This window comes from Bos javanicus, chromosome 6, assembly GCF_032452875.1.
Source record: "Bos javanicus breed banteng chromosome 6, ARS-OSU_banteng_1.0, whole genome shotgun sequence".
In the NCBI taxonomy this organism is placed as follows: Eukaryota; Metazoa; Chordata; class Mammalia; order Artiodactyla; family Bovidae; genus Bos; species Bos javanicus.
In genome coordinates this window covers 36962691-36983362 of record NC_083873.1, presented here as the reverse complement: position 1 = coordinate 36983362, position 20672 = coordinate 36962691, and the positions used below count along the sequence as shown (strand labels likewise).

The following is a 20672-nucleotide window of genomic DNA, read 5'->3' as shown; positions in this document are numbered from 1 at the left end:
GAAAGAAACAAGACAACCTTTTCAGTTACTTTGTCCTTGATCTCCTATTCTTGGTGTAAAGGAATCTGAAAGAAATTCACATAACCCATATTGAGAAAAATGTCTCTAGAAAACTCATTTGGGGGGAGGTAAGAATATAAAATTCTCAGACCATCAAAGATTGACTTATTAGAGTCATATGTTAGGAGGTATTTCTCTACTCTTTAAAAAAAAGAAAGGTTTTACTTGTATTAATATTATTATAAAATTATATATAAATTTTTATCCATGATTTAAAAGATATGAAAAACACATGATAGTTTACTAAAAAACACCCTGAAGACTCTTCAACTTTTCACATTAGGGATTCTTTGTGTTTAAATCTTCCTCTTTTACTGATGGACCTATTTGCAGGGCAGGAATAGAGATGCAGACATAGAGAACACATTTGTGGACACAGCAGAGGAAGGAGAGAGTGGGATGAGTTGAGAGAGTAGCCTTGATATGTACACCCTACAGTGGGTAAAACAAATAGCTAGTGAGAGGTTTGCTGTGTAACACAGGGAGCTCAGCCCAGTGCTCTGTGACGACCTAGAGGGGTGGGATGAGGGGCAGGGTAGGAGCAAGGCTCAAGAGGGAAGCAATATATGTACACTTATGGCTGATTCACACTTTTATATGGCAGAAACCAACACAGCATTGTAAAGCAATTATACTCCAATTAAAAATAAATGTTTAAAAAATCTTCTTTTTCTGGTTTTTAACCTGAACTTCTCTTACAAGCTTGACATCATCTCTGTTTTTAAAACCTGTTTGTTTTTTCTATTGTTTTGGCAATATTTTATTACTTATGGGCCTATAAAAAAACAAAATTGCAAACTTTTAGAGCTTTAAAAAATCATCTCAATTAACTTTATCAAGAAACCTGAGACCCAGACAAGTTAAAGAGCTTGGCCAGAACCTCTTAGAGAATGAAAAAGAAGGCTGGCTCTTCAAAGTCTGCAATAGCATTTTTAAATGTATATATAAGCTGTTCTGAGGACCCAGCAGTTGTGCAGCTCTCTGGAGCTAATAGTAAAATTAAGTGTTAGTTGCAGCCGCCACAGGTGTAAGCACTATTAGTGTTCCTTCATTCACTGTTGCCCATTTACTGAGTACTGAGAGACTTCACTTTCACTTTTCTCTTTCACTCATTGGAGAAGGAAATGGCAACCCACTCCAGTGTTCTTGCCTGGAGAATCCCAGGGACGGGGGAGCCTAGTGGACTGCCATCTCTGGGGTCGCACAGAGTTGGACACAACTGAAGCAACGCAGCAGCAGCAACAGCAGCAGGAAAATACAGATGGAAACATGAATAAGACCCATATGGACTCAAGCATAGCACCCACGCATTGTATTGATAAACAAGAACTATATGCTCAGAATTAGTTGCTGTGGATGGACAGTTGAGTGCTTACTCATTAACAGTTTATTGAATATTTATTTACTCTATAACAATTCTATGGGTCTAAAATGAAACTTTTTTAAGTGACATTAATGTTTACCAGTAGACTATTTTTTAAGGAGCTGAATTTTGTTGCCTAATTTATTGAGCAATAGGATACAAAGTTTGGGCGATTTTTTTTTTTGTATTTCTGAAATATTCTAATTTCATGTCTGAACTTTTAAGAAAACTTCAAATGAGTTCCTTTTTATGGCTGAGTAATATTCCATTGTATGTATGTACCACAACTTCTTTATCCATTCATCTGTTGATGGACATCTAGGTTGCTTCCACGTCTTGGCTGTTGTATACAGTGCTGCAATGAACATTGGAGGACATGTGTCTTTTTCAATTATAGTTTTCTCAGGGTATATGTCCAGTAATGGGATTGCTGGGTCATAAGGTAGCTTTATTCCTAGTTTTTAAAGTATTATCCATACTGCTCCCCACAGTGGCTGTATCAATTTACATTCCCACCAACAATGCCAGAGAGTTCCCTTTTGAGTCAAGTATAGTGAGGTGGATGAACCTATTGCCTGTTATACAGAGCAAAGTAAATCAGAAAGAGAAAAACAAATATCATATATTAACGTATACATATGGAATCTAGAAAAATAGTACTGATGAACCTATTTGCAGGATAGGAAAGATCCAGACATAGATAATAGACTTGTGGACACAGTGGTGGAAGAAGAGAGTGGGACAAATTGAGAGGGCGGCATTGAAACACACACATGGCCATATGTAAAGCAGGTAGTTAATGGGAAGTCACTGTATAACACAGGGAGTTCTACTCGGTGCTCTGTGACAACCTGGAGGGGTAGGATGGGGGAGGGGGGAAGGCTCAAGAGGGAGGGGATATATGTATACTTATGGCTCATTCATGTTGTATGGCAGAAGCCAACAAAATATCGTAAAGCAATTATCCTTCAATTAAAAATAAATTGAAAAAAAACCCTTATCATCAACCCTTGCTTCCCTCCAATAAATAATTCCCTTCTTCCCTAGACTACATATGAATAAATAATTGAATAGTAGGCTTCCAATGAAATATAATTCCCAACTTCTCAATGACAGATAGCAATGGCACAAGATCAGCTTTTTATCTGAACCTTTACTCAAGGGAAAAAATATTTACAGAGCTGAAAAAGTCAAAATTGTTGATTATACTTAGTAAAATATAATTACACATATCCAAATAAACTAGAAGTCAATATAATAAAGTCCACCAAAACTGGATACAACTGGACACAAATTTTCTTATTATACGAAAATTTTCATGTAATTTGTGGGAAGAAAACATAATGTTCTTTATGCCTCCATACATCCTCTTACAGTGTTTATATTTTATGATCACAACTCACTCTCCATTTCAGTTTAACACTAAATTTATTCCCTTTCTGGATACAAATTTTACAAGGAATTTGATCATGTTGACCTTTTGGTTATATCAACCAAGGATTAAACTAATTCAAGAATGGAAATAGTGTGGAAATGCTACAGATCAAGCCTCTCTGATTCAAGTCATTCAACATGCTAATTCTGACAGCTGGAAAACCTTACTCAGAAAAAAAATAAGTGTCAGCAGCATGTTTGACTATGAAAAGCTGGAAGCAGGAGTCTCTTCAAAAATCAGAATGGGGATTCCTCAGTGTCTTAGCGTCAAGAACCCGCCTGCCAATCTAAGGGACCCGCAGGTGCAACTAATCCTGTGAGCCACAACTATTGAGCCTGTGCTCTAGAGCGGGGGGAACTGCAAATACCGAAGCCTGAGAACTCTAGAACCCGAGCTCCGCAACAAGAGACGCCACTGCAATCTGAAGCGCAGGCATTACAACTAGAGAAAAGCCCAGCAGCAACAAAGACCCACCTCGGCCAAAAATAAGTAAAATTATTCAAAATAATTAGAATGACGCACTATACATCTCATACTTTACAGAACCGTCTCTACCACAAACCATTTTATCCTCTCATCTCTGAACATGCCAGACGTGTTCTTTAACCATGAATTCACAAGCCTTTACTCTGAGTGAGCCTTGCGATCAGTAACCTCTTGAGCGAGTGTGTTAAACAGGGAAGGAGTCCATAGCTTACACCTGGGGTCGCCGAAGACAACACAGCAGAAAAGAATGTTTTTCTTCTCGTGGCCTCTGTGTCCCCTGTTAATGTGTAGCGGGTCATTGTTGGGAAATATATCCTCACCTGACATTCCAAGAAATGGAGGGCCTCACGGTTGTTTTATGGCTCAGTCACTAAATGCATGAACGTTCCATCCTGTCGGAAATCACTGACGCAGCCAGGCTGTGAAGTCCTTCTCAGAAACGCTGCCACCGTGTGGTAATTTGGAGGTATGACCGGAAGAGCCGTATGGGTCATATGGTTCATCTCAAGATGGCTGGGCTCCAGCAGAATCTATTCCTATAACTTTCTAACTTCCTATTAAATCATTCCCGTGGGCACAGAGTAAACCATAGTGAATCCTGTGGAAATCTTGGGGGTTTTTTTTAGGATGTGTGCGCTTCCCTCCACTACATTGACAATGTGACAGTTATGCGGGTAATGTGTTTAAAGGGAAACAACAGTTTTTAAGAGCAGAAATAAGAAATCTGTTTTTGCAACTTTATAACCTATGTGTTTTATATTTTATAGAGATAGCTGCCAATTGAGTTGTTAAAATGTGTGTTTAGAACCCACAAATCAAAAACATCAATTTATTTGAAATGCATCCAATTTAAAAGAGACATATTCCACCTGCTCCCCACCCTCAGCCCACCACCAAATACCTACAAACCTATGGATTTAATCAATTAAATTTTGATTTTTTAAAAAATTATTTTTGATTAAATAATCAAAACATTATTTAATTAATATGTATATTAAAAGCAAAATTGGGGGAACTTCTCTGGTGCCCCGGGGTCTAAGACTCCACACTCCCAATGCAGGGGGCCCGGGTTTGATCCCTGATCAGAGAACTAGATCCCACATGCCACAACTAAGAGATCCCACATGCACCTAGCACCTGGTGCTGCCAAAGAAAAGTTTTCTAAAAAGCAATTTTGGTAAATAGGAGCTGACATCCTACATAGGGCCATTTATAATAAATAGGCTATTATAATAAATAGGGCCATTTATCTTTACTCTCACCTTTTGCATGATTCTTACAATGGAAGCGTGAGATAAATGAATAGTGCAATCTCCATTTCACAACTGAGAAAGGTAGATGAAGAGGTTAAGTAATCTTGAAACAATATTAAATGTTTAAAATGAACTCAGAGCTCTGCTACCCCTAACTTCTGTTCCAATATTCAACCTTCATCCATAATTTTCTTTCAAACACCTTTTAAATGCCCAGTAAAGTTTTTTTTTTTAATATAGAATTTTTATTTTCTTATTCAGTAACCAATTTTATATATCCTGAGAGAAAAATTAGAAAATGACAATTAAGAAATCTAAGCCAGTCCTTCAGAGACATGCAAATTATCCTGTTGACATACAGTATAAAAATCTTATATCTGATCTCATTACAATAAACCATTCCATTTAGAGTTAATACAAATCATGACTACCTTTTTCTCCTAAAAATCTTAATAATTGTTAACATACAATTAAATATGGTTAAAATATGCAGGGTATTTGCAAATATGTGGGAGGTATTTTTAGTTTTACACATTCTAATTCACTTAAATCTCTCAAAAACCCCACGAACTCTGCATTTGACAGATGAAGAAACAAGTATAGATAGGCTAAATGATTTGCCCAAGGTCACACACCTAATTTGTGCAGAGTAGAATTCAAAGCCACGTGCTGGCTCCTGAAACAGCACTTTCAAGCAGTAACCCTGCTCGGTCATAAACTGCTTTACTTCTGCCACACTGAGAATAAATTACCATTCGTTTATTTTATATAGCAGTTATCAGATCCATCAGCTCCAAATAATTCAAACCATGCAACAAAAATCCATGTCCTTGAAAGTCATTGTGAATCCAATTTAATGAACGTGACTGGGGATTTTAATGTTTCTAATACCATTTGTCTACATGACAAGCTGCTGCACACTTGAAACTCAAAATGAAGCTTAAGTAAAAATGGAGGAAGGGTATCTGAACTCTTTGTATGTATCTGAACAATAGCCTGGTGCCTCTTAAATAAGTATAATTCCGTTGCATATATCACATTAATCTGTTATTTAAACCAAAAGAAACAAGACTATTCTATTTAATTTTATCTAGGACTAATTTAGATAATATTTTCTTCTAACTCAGAAATAAACCCTTTTCCCTCCCTCTACGTTTTCATGGGCCCTCTAGATGCCCTTCCAGGATGCTGGAAGTCAGTGCTATGAACGAAAAAAGATAGTTAATGATATTGTACATAAGTAATGTTTTAACTTTAACTAGCAGGGTAGTGGGTGTTTGTGTGCGTGTGCGCGTGTGTGTGTGCCTGTGTTTGTTCTATGACCACAAAACCAGAGGGGGAAGTGTGGGAGCAAGTGGGCTGGGTAGTGGCAAAATGCCCCATGACACATCTCTCCGCCCCCTGTGTAGGTGGAGAGCATCTGGAGCAGCCTTTAAATTCTGGGAGATCCTGGTTGTCAGCAGCAGGGAGAGCAGGCCAGGAGGGCAGCACTGAGCACTGCATCAGCATCACAGGGGACTGGACTCTTCTCGCCGCCGCAGACCAAGGTAAGCCTGCAGTTTGCTACAGACTCCTGTCCTCTCTGTGCGCTGCCTCATTTCATTGGGAAGGTCAATTTGTAAGGAAAAGAGTATAATGGTAAACACTGTTAATCAGACTTGAGTTGTTCTTGTCTTTTGAATATGCATGCCAGATCCAGGGCTGATGTCCTGCAGGAAAGGTGGCCGGTTATTTTGAAAGACAGTCGAATATAAAACTTGAAAATATTTCCATGGAGTCCTCAAAAGAATTGAGACTACTTTTTTCAGTTAGGAAATAAAAGAAAAATTCTATGCCCTTTTGGGATGATTGTATATACATCATTTTAAATGAATAGATGACCATGGGATATTTAAAAGGAAAATGCTTTTTTAGTATTCATATAACCTGACGTTAATGCTAATTTTTAGTGATTTGATTTATCCCTTTTTCAAGGAAAAAAAAAAAACCCTTTCTGAATATTTTCACCTCTGTATTTAGCTATTAAAATTTCACCCAAATATCTATATGATACTGTTTAGACTTACAAATAGAAAAGCTGTTGACTTCAGTGTTTTCTTTTTCATTTCAAACTTTTAGAATACCTTGACTTACTAACCTTAGAGACAGCTACATTACACCTAACTAATACCTTTTAAATAATTTAAAATCACATTTGAAATGCATGTTGGAAAATGGAGACAGCAAGTTTCTCTTTCTTATTTTTATCTTCTCTCTTCATGTTTTTCTTCTCTGAAAAGTAAATATTCTCATTCTTGCTTTATTATTTTAATTCAATTACTGCTGATCTGTTTTTAGGTTTAGATAGCTGGAGATATCAGGTAGTAATGGTGTAATCTCTGAAACTCTAAATGTTAAAGTCGAATAAATATAGATTTGTAAAATTCCTCTCTCCCTTGCCTAATAGTGAGAGATGGAAAATAGAGGTGGCAGTACAAATATTAACTCAAAAGATCATAATATTAAAAAGAAATTAGTGGAGTGTTTCCACACAAAATACATATTTATTTGTGATGATTTTGTAATGTGGTAGCCTAAAAAAAGTATCACTGTTTTGACCTTAGAAAAGATAAAATATTTCTTACAAAATATTTTGCAGGAAAAATCATTACCATGAGAATTGCAGTGATTTGCTTCTGCCTCTTGGGCATTGCCTCCGCCCTTCCAGTGAGTACAACTGAATCTTTTTTTTTTTTTAAATGTCCTTAAAATAAATGAATTGTGTGTTTCAATGTTGTTAGGAAAACATTCACACTGTAATCTTTCTTCACCTTTCTATTTCAAAGGTTAAACCGACCAGTTCTGGCAGCTCTGAGGAAAAGCAGGTAAGCATCTTTTTGGTTTATTATATAGTTATTTATGCAACTTCTGCAAGATGTACTACAAACATATGACAATTTTACTTATTTGCACAAATAAAATAACTGATAAGTATTTATTGCGTGCCTGCTATGCTTCTAGTGCAGTACCAAGCATAGAATTGCTTTTAATTAATACAGTCTCTTAAAACTAAACTAGATTTCTTAATACAATAAAATGATGCTTTAGGTCAATCATTTCTATAAAATGAGTTCTGTGAAGTTGTGTGACTTTTATTTCCATGAGTCAACTTAGTTCTAGAAGTAAAAAAATCCATCTTTCACTTTACTTAATGGCAAGCTAAGTTTAAAATTCACTTCACGTATTGGAGAGTTGGCATAACCATAATATTCACAGTTATCTCTGAAGATATTTGCTAAGAAACCCATTATCTTTAAAAAAAAAAAAAAAGCATATTTATGCTGTTTGTATCTATTGTGCTTATCAGATGACTTTAGATTTTTCTAACCAAACATAAGACCAAATCAAACTCTTCATAATTATTCCACCCAGCACCATAGATGTACCTGTCCCTCCACAATAGGTGAAACCATGCCAGCCAAACAACAAACGGGTATTGTCCCAAGGAGCTTGAACAAAAAGGCACACAGGGTTCAATTCCAGATAAACAGAATAAAGGCCAATATAGAGCTGTCTGAGGTCACTGCAGTTAGATTGCTCAATGAAGATGTTAGGAGAAGTACTGCTGTGGGTGTTTGGATATGCAAATAGGCATGTGTAAGTGTGTCTGTTTTCCAACTGATCTAAGAACAGTATTGAATCACAATAATAAGCCAGAAAATTAACATTTCCAGAGAAAATAGAGGTCACACTCTTTAAGGCAAGAATTAGTGCCTTTTTAATAGAATAAAATATGGCACATGAAGCTATGGCAGTGTAAGTGGTTAAATGTTAATTAAGAGATAAGTGGAGAGCAGAACCTTCTAGAATCCTAGAAATGTAGAGCTAGTAGGAAGTATGGAAAGTCTATAAAGAGACACCCCTGAAGATGAAAACACTGGTTATCTATGAATGATATGATTACTGAGCAATTTTAGTTTGTTTTTCTTATCTGTATGTTCTTCATATTACTTTTTAAAAATTATAAATTTATCTTATAAATACAGATAAAGAATGATTACATCTATCAGAAAATATATTAATTATATATCAATTATAACATTTCTGTAAATATTATATATATATTTATATAAATATATATTTTAAAGAAAAAAATAGGAACCTTTGAACTCATCTACAGCAATAGTTTTCACATTTTTTAGTTGAAGAAAACCCTTCTTTCAGCAAAAACCTTCATAGAAGTCCAGTATGAAACTGCTCTGGTTAGAGCCAGACATGGGAAACCCAACGTGCTACTAACTAGTTTCCTTCCTTTCTTCCCCTCCTTGCCTGTGAAAGAATTCTTGGAACCCCTAGGGTAACTCTTCTCAGTGACAGAGATGTGAAGTGATTGCCTTGGGCCATGCAGCCCACCAGATGACACTTATTCAGAGCAATTTCCACTCCTCTGCACTAGCATCTTATTGTCATTTCCCAGATAAATAATTTGGCTGAGTGAAAGACCATTCCATTCATGTCTTTGGCAGCTTACAACAAGAGAACTTTTATGCAATGGTGTTGATATTATATTTCTGCACTGTCCACAGGTAGCCATAAACACATGTGACTGTTGGACACTCACAATGCAGCTAGTGCCAGAGAAGATAGTTTTCTTTATTAACTTAAATAGCCATGTGTTTCATGGCTAGAGGATACCATTCACGACAGCACAGCCTGAGAGTTTCTTCTTCCATAGAGGAAGGAAAAAAGGAAGACCAGTGCTAATTAAGGGCACCTCTGCTTTAGTTGTGTTTCATCTGAGGAATTTCAGCTATCAGACATAGAACAGGAAGGCAGTGTATCATCAGTGTGAGGAGCCATTGGATTTAAACCCTGGCTCTGCTACTTACTATCACTTAACTTTATTGTGGGCTTCCCATCTGGTGGCTCAGATGCTAAAGAATCTGCCTGCAGTGCAGGAGACCCGGGCTTGATCCCTGGATCAGTCAGGAAGATCCCGTGGAGAAAGGAATGGCTATCTACTCCAGTATTCTTACCTGGAGAATTCTGTGGACAGAGGCTGAAGGAATAATAATGATGATGATGATACTCATCTCAGGATTAAATGAATTAGTATTTATAAGTCACTTTGAAAGTGTGCCTGACTTACAGTAAGTGCTGTTAAATGAATCTATCAGAAAGAATAAATTATGAAAGGTATCACTAAGGTTCTAATTGACTAAATAATGCATATTATGCTTATTTGTCAAGATTGGGGAAGAACAGTTGTTATTTCAGCTTATCATTTAGAGACCCCTGTTTCTTTAAAAAATAAGAATGACAAATATGCAACTCTCTTTTGTAGCTTAACAACAAATACCCAGATGCTGTAGCCACATGGCTAAAGCCTGACCCATCTCAGAAGCAGACTTTCCTAGCACCACAGGTATTTTTCATTTTAATTAACTCTAAATATTAAAATTCTCACAATTAAAGAACAACCACTCCAAAAAATAGCCACCAAGCAGGCCATTTGGGCTGGTTAAATGGATCTTCCCTGCCTGTTGGGCTTCCCTGGTAGCTCAGTTGGTAAAGCATCTGCCTGCAACTTGGAAGACCCGGGTTCAGTCCCTGGGTCGGGAAGATTCCCTGGAGAAGGAAATGGCAACCCCCTCTAGTACTCTTGCCTGGAAAATTTCCATGGACTGAGGACCCTGGTAGGCTAAGAGTCAGACAGAACTGAGCAACTTCACTTTCCTGCCTGTTTGTAAAAGGGAGCTTAGGACACCAATTGATCTGTCAGGTTGTCTTCCGGCTTAATCCTTCCACAATGAGGCTAGAAAAATAAGACCTGCTTTGGATGGAAACAGCTAACTTTTGAATAAAAAAAGTTACGTTGTATGATGTGCACTGATTTGTGTCTTTTCTTCTTCAGAATTCTGTGTCCTCTGAGGAAACTGATGACAACAAACAAAATGTGAGTCTTTGCTTTGATTCTGATGTCTGTTGTGCCTTAGACTCAGGAAGGCACTCTTTCTCCTAATGACATTGCCCAGGTTCAAATTCCGGCAAAATTCCACTAGCAAACCCTTCAGGAACTACTTTTTATTGGGACTATTAATAGGGATAAGTTAAATTTGCTTTCCTTAAGATTCTATTTGAAGATGCTGAGAATCTATAAGAGAAGTTAGATAAATGACCCAGGATATTTGCAAATCAGAAGTGTAATAGACATTAACTGAGCTATAGTTTCTACACATGGATAAGAGAGTCACCTTTTGATTATCCAGGCTAATAGGGAGGTGATTTTAGTTTTGGGGGTGTGCATTAATACATGGATTCTCTGATCCCCTGAGAATTTTCATTTCAAATAGAAAAGGTAGTCTCACAATTATGTATCTGTATTTATTGGATCATTGAAATTTGGTAAATTAGTGTTTATTATGAACAAGGAAAAACAGTGTCATTGATACAAATATTATAACTCATACGTTTGGCTTGAAAATATCTATGAAAATCGTTTTTATGAGAAACCAAGAAAAATGCCTTAGAATAGGATTCCATTTACCCTTGTGTTAAAGGGGAAATTGGAATAAGCTCATTTTAGCATTTAAAAGCCATTAAGTGCTTTGTTGTGAATACAAAGATTCTAAAACTAAATAAAGATAGTAAAATACTAATGCACTGTAAAGCCTAAGGGACAGTAAAAACCCTGACACCCATTTTTCTGGCCATCTTGATTTCTAGACCCTCCCAAGTAAGTCCAATGAAAGCCCTGAGCAAACAGACGATCTAGATGACGATGATGATAACAGCCAGGACGTCAACTCTAATGACTCCGACGACGCTGAAACCACTGATGACCCTGACCATTCCGACGAGTCTCACCATTCTGATGAATCTGATGAAGTTGATTTTCCCACTGATATTCCAACAATCGCAGTTTTCACTCCGTTTATCCCTACGGAAAGCGCAAATGATGGCCGAGGTGATAGTGTGGCTTACGGACTGAAGTCAAGATCTAAGAAGTTCCGCCGATCTAACGTTCAGGTAAATCTTGAATAGACACATCAGATGGTTATGATTAGAGCCCAATTCTAGGAAACTAGAGTCTGCGTGCTCACGTACGTGTTCATTCAGCAACTATTATTACTTTAAGATCACTGAATACAAAACCTTTCCCACTTGGTTTTTGCGCTCAAGTCCATATAATTTCTCCTTAATTTTGTTTCTCAATCACAATGCAATTTTTCCAAATCCTGCTTATAAAGCACTTATTGTATTCACTTTTTTTAATTAAAAAAGACTTTGGAAAAGAGTAATTATTTTCACAATATAGTGGTCATATCTTGAAGTTAAACACGTAAGAACTGGAGAGTTGCAAATCACACTGACTTTATAGTCAAAGGATCTGGATATGGCACATAGCCTTGCCATTTACTATTGACTTTACTTTTAACTTTCGATCCATTTTCTCTTTATGTAAAACAGATAATGAGACCTACCTCATAGATTTCCTCATATACATAATTCATGTACTTATTAAACTAAAGGAGATGACATAATGAAAGAACTTGGTTTTTTAAAAGGTAGCATGCTAGTATTTTCTTTTCTTTTCTATTTTTGCTTCAGCCAAATTTAGACATTTTTATAGAATACTTTGGTGTGGAAGTTAGAAGGCATTAGAGAATTACAGTGCTTCCCTTCCTAGCTGTTCATTGAATTCTTCTCCTGTTTGTGCTGTGATTCAGAGTCCAGATGCCACAGAGGAGGACTTCACATCACACATAGAGAGTGAGGAGATGCATGACGCACCTAAGAAGACGAGTCAGCTGACTGACCACAGCAAGGAAACCAACAGTAGCGAGCTTTCCAAAGAACTCACGCCAAAGGCCAAGGATAAGAACAAGCATTCCAATCTGATTGAGAGTCAGGAAAATTCCAAACTCAGCCAAGAATTCCATAGCCTTGAAGACAAGCTAGACCTAGATCATAAGAGTGAAGAAGACAAACACCTGAAAATTCGTATTTCTCATGAATTAGATAGTGCCTCTTCTGAGGTCAATTGAAAGGAGAAAATACAATTTCTTACTTTGCTTTTAGTAAAAAGAAAAGGATACATTAAAGCAGGGTGGGAGACAATATGAAATGCATATTTCTCAGCTTAGTTGGTGAATGTATATGTGTGTAGATCTGGAAACAGATCATGTTTTTGATCATTAGTTTAATGTGTGGCTTCATGGTAACACCCTTCTAAACTAAAAGCTTCAGAGTTTAGTCTATGTTCTTTCCACATACAAAATGCAAACCATCACAGCATTTTAATGTTTGCTACCCTTTTAGGAATAGAAATTCATGTAGAAGCAAACAAAATACTGTTACACACTTTTAAGAAAGAATATAAAATTTCATGTCACTATGATCTTTTGTTTTTTAAATTAGTATATATTTTGTTGTGATTATTTTTTCTGTTGTGAATAAATCTTTTATCTTGAATGTAATGAGTCCGGTGCTATCAGTTGTGTTTCTTATTTGGTTTCCTACAGTTGCCTAGCAATTATAAATATAATCATTTTAATTACATTAATATGCTGGACATAATAGAGAGCAATCTAAGACCTTCTGGGTCAGTTATACAGACTCTGACTGAGCTAAAGTTCCCGTCGAGGAAAGAAGAGTCAAGCAGGGGTTGATATTCAATCAGGAATGCTCCAACCATGCAGGGCTCCGTGGGTCACTTCCACTCTATGAAAGCAACCTTTTTCTAATTTTCACAACGCTAATAAAAAGTTAATAAGGGTTTCCCTGGTGGCTTAATGGTTAAGAATCCTCCTGCCAATGCAGGGGACATGGGTTTAATTCCTGATCCAGGAAGATCCCACATGCAGCCCGAGCACCACAACTACTGAGCCCGCATGCCTAGAGCCTGTGCTCCACAGCAAGAGAAGCCGCCACAAGAAGCAGCTCCTGCGCTGCAACCAAGAATAGCCCCCACTCCCCACAACTAGAGGTGGCCCGCGCGCAACAACCAAGACCCAACGGCCAAAAAAAATAAATAAATCTTTTTTAAAAAAAGAAAAGCTAATGAGTGCCTAGATGCAACAACAAATCAATTTCACTGTTTCTTATCATTCTCCATCAATTCTCTCAATATTGGTTTCTTGCCCTTGGATGACAACTTGATAGTTTCCATAGCTATTCTGATCATCTGTAGATATTGAACAAATAGTCCTTTTTTTACTGGAAAAAACCTAATGCAGTTTCAGCTAATACTCAAAATTTTCAACTTCATTCAAAACTAAAAGTTCTGGAAACCTGAAGTGGAGCACGTGCCTTTATCTCATGCTTTGCTCCTCTGCTATTCCTAAAACTAGAAACCCCATTGGAAAATTTTTAATTCTTTATTAAACAACTCTTGGGATAAAGTGGAAAATTTTAAATTGCAGAATTTCTTTAAAAGTGTTGTAATGAAATGTAAAGTCAATAGAGTACACTTAAACTGGTGATCAAAGAAAATCCATAGCCTTAAATTCTTGCAGCAACAACAAAATAAAAGAATGAAAATAAATATATAAATACATTGAGTTCCCATCTTAAAAATTAGAAAAAAACAACAAAGGAAAATAAAGCATAAGGAAGGAAATAATAAAGTTAAAAGTAAAAGTAATGAGGTAGAGAACAGAAAAGCAATAGAAACTAATCAATCAAAATGCTGATTCTTTGTTAAAAAAAACAAATCAGCACAACAGATAAACCCCTAGCTGACCCAATAAAGGAAGAAAGGGAGAAAACACAAATAAGAAATAAAAACAAGGAGATAACCAAGGACATGACAAAATTTTAAAAATCAAAAGTGACTCACTTTGTACAAGTCAAACAGAAAATCTAGGTGAATTGGATTATTTCCTAGGAAAATACAATTTACCAAAATTGACTTTGCTAATCATAGAAAACACAAATGGAAATTTTCTATAGTGGAAAAAGAAAAAGTTATCAAAGAACTATCTGTAAAAACTAGGCCCAAATGATTTTACAGTGGAATTTTATCAAAACTTCAAAAACTAGATAATCTCAATACCATTTAAATTGAGGCAGAAAAGGAAAACTCTCAAATGACCGTTATAAAACAAGTATTACTTTGACACAAACCTGGTAATGATTGCAAACACACACACACACACACACACACACAACTATAAATCAGTCTCACTTGTGACTGGCAATGGGAAAATCCTAAATAAAATGCCAGCAAACAGAATCTAAAATAAGTTTAAAGAATGCATCATAATCAGGGGGATTTATTTCCAGACAATGATGCTTCAGTATTAGTAAATTCATTCCTATAATGGACCATATCATTAAATCTAGACAGAAAGCTGTCATATGATTAGATCTCCATCCGAATACTAGCATCATTATTAATGGAGAAGCATTACAGGTATTTCCATTGAGAACAAGGACCAAGTAAGCTTCTCCTTTCTCTCTGCTATTATATAACATAGCTTTGGAGATAAAGCTAGCAATTATAAGCATTTAGAGGCATAAGAAGTGAGAAGTAATTTATGTTTTTATGTAAACTAATACTACACTTAGAAAACAGGGAATAAGTACTAAAAATAACAACTAACAAGTTCTGTAAGGAAGCATGATATAAAATTTAGCTGAAAGCATATTTACTAAAACACTAAGTGATCATTTAAAATATATAATGTTATTAATATAGAAACAAATAAAGATAAAACACTTAACAGAAAATGTGCTAGAACTATTTTGGAAAACTGTGAAACACTACTGTAAACCAAAAAAAAAAAAAAAAAAGAGGCCTGAAACAAATGGAAAGGCTCTGTTTATTCTTACACAGGAAAATCCATCATTAACATATCAATACTCCCTTCATAATATATAAATGCAATGTGATTCTAAATAAAATAAAAGTCATTTTTCCCTGAAGCTATGCAAGCTAATTCTAAAATCCATATGGAAAAGTAAACATACAACAATATGAAGGAAAATCCTGAAAAATAAAAGCAATAAGAGAGAACTAGCCCCATAAAGCCTCCCTAATAAATACACTGTGGTATCAGCAAATAAATATATGTGTTGTTGTTCAGTTGCTCAGTTGTGTCCAACTCTTTCTCACCCCATGGACTGCAGCATGCCAGGCTTCCCTGTCCATCACCATCTCCTGGAGCTTGCTCAAACTCATGTCCATTGAGTCAGTGATGCCATCCAACCATCTCATCCTCTGTCACCCCCTTCTCCTCCTATCTTCAATCTTTCCCAGGATCAGGGTCTTTTCTAGTGAGTCAGCTCTTTGTATCAGGTGGCCAAAGTATTGGAGCTTCAGCTCCTTCCAGTGAATATTCAGGATTGATTTCCTTCAGGATTAACTGGTCTGATATCCTTGCCATCCGAGGGACTCTCAAGAGTCTTCTCCAACACCACAATTCAAAAGCATCAATTCTTCGGCACTCAGCCTTCTTAATGGTCCAACTCTTACATCCATACATGACTACTAGGAAAACCACAGCTTTGACTAGATGGACCTTTGTTGGCAAAGTAATGTCTCTGCTTTTTAATATGCTGTCTAGTTTTGTCATAGCTTTTCTTCCAAGGAGCAGCGTCTTTTAATTTCATGGCTGTCGTCACCATCTGCAGTTATGTTGGAGCATAAGAAGATAAAGTCTGTCACTGTTTCCATTGTTACCCCATCTATTTGCCATGAAGTGATGGGACCGGATGCGATGATCTTCATTTTTTGAATGTTGAGTTTTTAGCCAGTTTTTTTCATTCTGCTTTTTCACCTTCATCGAGAGCCTCTTTAGTTCCTCTTTGCTTTCTGCCATAAGGGTGGTGTCATATGCATATCTGAGGTTATTTATATTTCTCCTGGCAATCTTGATTCCATCTTGTGCTTCACATAACGTATTCTGCATAGAAGTTAAATAAGCAGCGTGACAATACACAGCCTTGACATACTCTTCTCCCAATTTGGAACCATTCTGTTGTTCCATGTCTGATTCTAACTGTTGCTTCTTGACTGAAATAAATAGGTAGAAGGAACCAAAAAGCAAGCTACACCATATCTACTGATGCTTTGATCCTGCACTTTCCAGCCTCCATAACTGTTAGTATTTGTAAGGCACCAGTCCATAGTAGCCCAAACAGACCAAGACACCACCATCCTTGTTGTCATCATTAGTCAAGTATATTGGACTCCCAATATACTTGCTTTAATATTCAGTTCATCACAATAAACTGTAGGTAATATCTTTATTAATTGTTATGGTGTACCAAAGAAGACAAGAACCCATTTCCCATTGGTAAGTGGTTTAGCACTATACTCAAATCCAAGGGCATGACCAAGTTAATCCTGAAACTGCAGTTTTGAATGGTGGTACCATTAAAGACCATCCTCTGCATTGTATCGGTTAAGATTCAGTGAGAAGACAAGGAACACATCGGTTATTTAAAAAGGGAAAATTTAATATAAAGACTTATTAACAAGAAGCTGAGGATAAACCAGAGGACATTAAAAAAAAAAAAATCACCTTAACAATACCATAGGATTACCTGCTTGCTCAGTCATATCTGACTCTTTGCAACTCCATAGACTGTAGCCTGGTAGGCTCCTTAGTAGATGGAATTTTCCAGGAAGAATATACTGGTGCTATAAAAAGGAACACATTTGAGTCAGTTCTAGTGAAGTGGATGAACTGTTATATTATACAGAGTGAAGTAAGTCAGAAAGAGAAAGACAAATATCATATATTAATGCATATATATGGAATCTAGAAAGATAGTACTGACAATCCTACTTGCAGGGCAGCAAAGGAGACACAGACATTTGGGGCACCGTAGGGGAAGGAGAAGGTGGCATGATTTGGGAAAATAGCACTGAAACATATACATTATCGTATACAAAATAAACAGCCAGTGGAACAATGTATGATGCAGTGAACAAAAAGCCAGTGCTCTGTGACAACATAGAGAGGTAGGATGGGGAGGGAGGTGGAAGGGGAGTTCAAGAAGGAGGGTATATATGTATACCTAATGTTGATTCATGTTTATGTATGGCAAAAAAATATTACAATATTGTAAAGTAATTATCTTCTAATTAAAAAATTTTTTTAATTAAAATTTAAAAAAAAAGAATACTGGAGTAGGTTGCCATTTCCTCCTTCAGGGGATCTTCCCGACCCAGGGATTGAACTCATGTCTCCTGTGTCTCCTGCATTGGCAAGCAGACTTGTTTACCACTGCACCACCTGGGAAGTCCACCCTAGGACTGAGAGTATTCAGGAACAATTTGGAAAGAGGGGCCCTCTCCCCAAGGCTGAGATTCAGACTTCATTAAAGAGAGTGTAGCTGTAGCCCAGGGGATGACGGAGCAGTTTGTGGTGTTACCCTGGGCCAGACCTGGTCCATAGCTGGTGGGCTGAAGTTGTCAAACAGGGCACTTCCCACTGGAGTGCCTAGGTCTGCTCAGGAAACTATGGGCCATGACTGAGCAGGAGACTGAGTAAGAACTGCCTGCCAGCATGACAGGAAAACCAGCTGGAGAGTGAGCTGCACTGAATGCTCTGCAAGCACATTACGGCAACCGTTCTTTAGAAGCAAAAAGAGAGGACCTACACAAGCGCGAGCAGCCCGTTCCTGCGGTGTCCTTCCAGTGCCCTCTGCTGACGAAGCCTGCCATCGTGCCAGCTGGCAAAGGAAACGTGCTCACAAGGTCCAACTCCATTATTACAAAGCACAGCAGAGGCAATGGCCTCTGAGAAGGACAGCAGTCAACTGAGTGCTGTCACAGGCCTTGGGAGGAGGAAAGGTTTATTCCTGTTCTTAAGCAAAATGAGTTAAAAAATAGGCCTGGAAAATCGCTTTGATGATAAAAGCAAGGAATCATTCAAAGACAAAATGAAATCATACACAAGGGAGAAAAAAGCAGACTTCAAGGAGACTTCTATTGGCCAAAACTGGAGTAATTTGAGAATAAAAAGAATAATGGAAGTAATAGATTATAACAAATTGAATTTCTTAATTCCATTAGTATACAGTGAGACTGTAAGAGAGCATAAAAGAAAGGTCTTCTTTGTAGATGAATGCCAGTTAATAAGAATAAATGTAGAGGAAAGAGAAAATTACAAACTCATTTTGCAACCCACAGTGTAATATTGATTCAGGAAATGATCACTAATGAATGTTAAAAATCATTGCAGAGAAGGTTATTGGGAACAGGAAATTCGACTGGTCTCAGAACATTACTCCACTAATTACTAATTCCAAAGGAAGAAGATGCATTTAACTAGAAAGATTTACTACTCACTCTCTTCATCCAGTAATCAGACAGCTTCACTAATGGAACTGCTAAATATGTGCCTTCTGCTGCTGCTGCTAAGTCACTTCAGTCGTGTCCGACTCTGTGCAACCCCATAGACGGCAGCCCACCAGCCTCCCCCGTTCCCAGGGGAGTGGGTTGCCATTTCCTTCTCCAATGTGTGAAAATGAAAAGTGAAAGTGAAGTCGCTCAGTCATGTCCGACTCTTAGCGACCCCATGGACTGCAGCCCACCAGGCCTTCTAATGTGATCCAATAAGAAAATATACCATCACCTATGAAAAAAAATTTTCAAAAACTGTTTAACTGATTCAAATCAGAAGAAAACAGAACAAATCTAGAAACGGAACTGCTCAGTTATACAACAGGCCTCAACTTTCCAAAAAGTAGAGTTGCCAGATAAAATACAGGACACTCACTTATATTTGAATTTCAGACAAACAACAAATCATGTTTTCGTATAAGCATAGGGCATATGATAATAAAAGATGATTCATTGCTTTTCTGACTTTCAAATTAACTGAGCATCCTGAGCATATTTTTATTTTCTAAAATTGTTCAATCCTACCCCACCCCAAAAAAAGTCAATGTGTGAGAGAAAAAGGAGGGAGAAGATGAGAGAGGATGCTAGATTAAAAGTTCAAACAGGCATAGCCAAGGGCAAAACAGGAATTTTGATTGACTCTTGGATTAAAAAAGAAATAAAGCTACAAAGCACATTTGAGGAACAATTATGGCAATTTGAATATACATAGTATGTTAGGTGATTTGTGGAATTATTAATAATTTTCTTAGGTGTGATCATTGCATTACGTTTTTGAAAGTGGTTCAGGCTTTATTCTTTAATCAAATATTTAGGGGTAGATTTAGGAAAACCTCTAAAGCAATCTTGAGAAAGAAAAGCAAAGCTGAAGGCATCATGTCCTGATTTCAAACTATTTTATGGTACTGGCATAAAAAGACACACAGACCAATGGAACAGAATTAGTAGCTGAGAAATAAATATATGGTCAACTAATCTTTGACAAGGGCACCAAGAATACTCAATAGGAAAAGGATAATCTCTTCAGAAAACGATGCTAAGAAAGCTGGATGTCCACATGCAAAAGAATGAAATCAGATCCTTATACCAAACACAAAAATTAACTCAAAATACATCAAAGAGTGTATTATAGTGCTAGTGGAAATGTAAATTGGCACAGACCTTAAGAAAAAAAAAACGGAGGTTCCTAAAAAGTTCAAAATAGAATGAACGAACAATAAGCTGTATGAACTAACAATCCCACTTCTGGATACATATCGAAAGGAAATTGGATCAGGATCTCGAAGAGATACCTGCATTTCCATGTTCACAACAGAACTATTCACAATTGCCAAGGTATGGAAACAACATCTCTATTGACAGATGAATGGATAAAGAAAAAAGGGTATGTACATATACAGTGGAATATTATTCAGTCATTAAAAAAAACAAAACAAGGCAATCCTGCTGTTTGCAACAACATAGATGAACCTAGCTGGAGGAGGGCATGGCAACCCACTCCAGTATTCTTGCCTGGAGAATCCCATGCTCAGCGAGCCTGGCAGGCTATAGTCCATATGGTTGCAAAGAGTCAGACATGACTGAAGCAACTTAACACACATGCATGCATGCAGATGAACCTAGAAGATATCATGCTAAGTGAAATAAGACAAGACACAGAAAGACACATACTATATGATCTCACCTATACACGGAATCTAAAAAATCCAGACTCAGAACCAGTCATTGCCAGGGCTG

The 20672-nt window shown here is 37.0% G+C and overlaps 1 protein-coding gene across 2 annotated transcripts; it reads left to right on the top strand.

Annotated features, from left to right (window-relative positions):
* The first annotated feature begins 5909 nt into the window (after window positions 1–5909).
* SPP1 (secreted phosphoprotein 1) lies at window positions 5910–13056 on the top strand. 2 transcript variants are annotated; one of them, XM_061419731.1, is made up of 7 exons: window positions 5910–6144; window positions 7236–7303; window positions 7423–7461; window positions 9921–10001; window positions 10491–10532; window positions 11303–11605; window positions 12307–13056. In XM_061419731.1, exons 1-7 carry the CDS (start codon window positions 5916–5918, stop codon window positions 12622–12624), a joined length of 1080 nt encoding a protein of 359 aa, XP_061275715.1. In that variant the 5' UTR covers window positions 5910–5915; the 3' UTR covers window positions 12625–13056. The 2 variants fall into 2 exon arrangements, with proteins under 2 accessions (XP_061275715.1, XP_061275716.1); XM_061419732.1 differs by lacking the exon at window positions 9921–10001 and having other exon boundaries at window positions 6035–6144.
* Window positions 13057–20672: the final 7616 nt, after the last annotated feature.

What these genes read in the sequence shown, in the direction of transcription:
- SPP1 (XM_061419731.1), top strand. Translation starts at nt 5,916, where the DNA reads ATGACCACAAAACCAGAGGGGGAAGTGTGGGAGCAAGTGGGCTGGGTA. An exon ending in TCTCGCCGCCGCAGACCAAG is followed by an intron (nt 6,145 to 7,235) that starts GTAAGCCTGCAG and finishes AATATTTTGCAG; the next exon opens with GAAAAATCATTACCATGAGA. An exon ending in GCATTGCCTCCGCCCTTCCA is followed by an intron (nt 7,304 to 7,422) that starts GTGAGTACAACT and finishes TCTATTTCAAAG; the next exon opens with GTTAAACCGACCAGTTCTGG.